The 664-nt window shown below is 20.6% G+C and overlaps 1 protein-coding gene across 1 annotated transcript; it reads right to left on the reverse strand.

Moving 5' to 3' along the window:
* Positions 1 to 5: 5 nt before the first annotated feature.
* On the reverse strand, positions 6 to 565 carry PRSY57_0212100 (hypothetical protein; the record flags this gene model as incomplete). The annotated part of the gene is made up of 2 exons (XM_020114418.1): positions 6 to 293; positions 473 to 565. 2 exons carry the CDS (start codon positions 563 to 565, stop codon positions 6 to 8), a joined length of 381 nt encoding a protein of 126 aa, XP_019970889.1.
* Between the last annotated feature and the right edge of the window lie 99 nt (positions 566 to 664).

A 664-nucleotide genomic window follows, 5' to 3' on the forward strand; every position in this document is an offset into this window, starting at 1 on the left:
CCAAATTAATTAATTAATTGAATATATTTTTCATACAATAAATTTCCGTCATGTCTAAATATATCATTTTGTTTGTTGGAAAAAAAAACTACACATTTTCTGGACAAATATAAAGGTGAATATTTATCCCAGTAGGAAGATTGTAAAGGATTAATTAAAAGATCTAAAGATAAAAAAGTAACTATTCCAAAATACAAAAAAAGTCTTAATGATTCACAACGTTGTTTGAAGTCTTGATAAGTATAAGATCTTTTACAAAAAAAATCCTTGGCATATTCAAAGTTTTTTTTTATCTAGCCAAAAAAAAATAAAATAATAATAAAATAAAATAAATATAAAAAATTACATGAACATGTATAAGGAAATTTATTAACAGTTCAGGCGATTTTTATAAAATCATATAAATAAGTACATAAATAATTATAATTATATATATATATATTCATTTTATTATTAGGTATTGATTTTGTACCTCCGTTGGTAAAGGTCCTCTAACTAAATTTCCAAGATATCTCTTTTGATTTAAATAATAAAATTGTTTGAAATTATTTCTGATAATATTCATTTTAAAAAAAAATATAAAAAAAGGGGAGGGGATGGTACTTGTGGTTTGTTACCTTTTTTTTAAATAACTAAAAACTTTGAATGTATTTTTTTTTTTTTT

Source organism: Plasmodium reichenowi, chromosome 2 (assembly GCF_001601855.1).
Source record: "Plasmodium reichenowi strain SY57 chromosome 2, whole genome shotgun sequence".
NCBI lineage: Eukaryota > Apicomplexa > Aconoidasida > Haemosporida > Plasmodiidae > Plasmodium > Plasmodium reichenowi.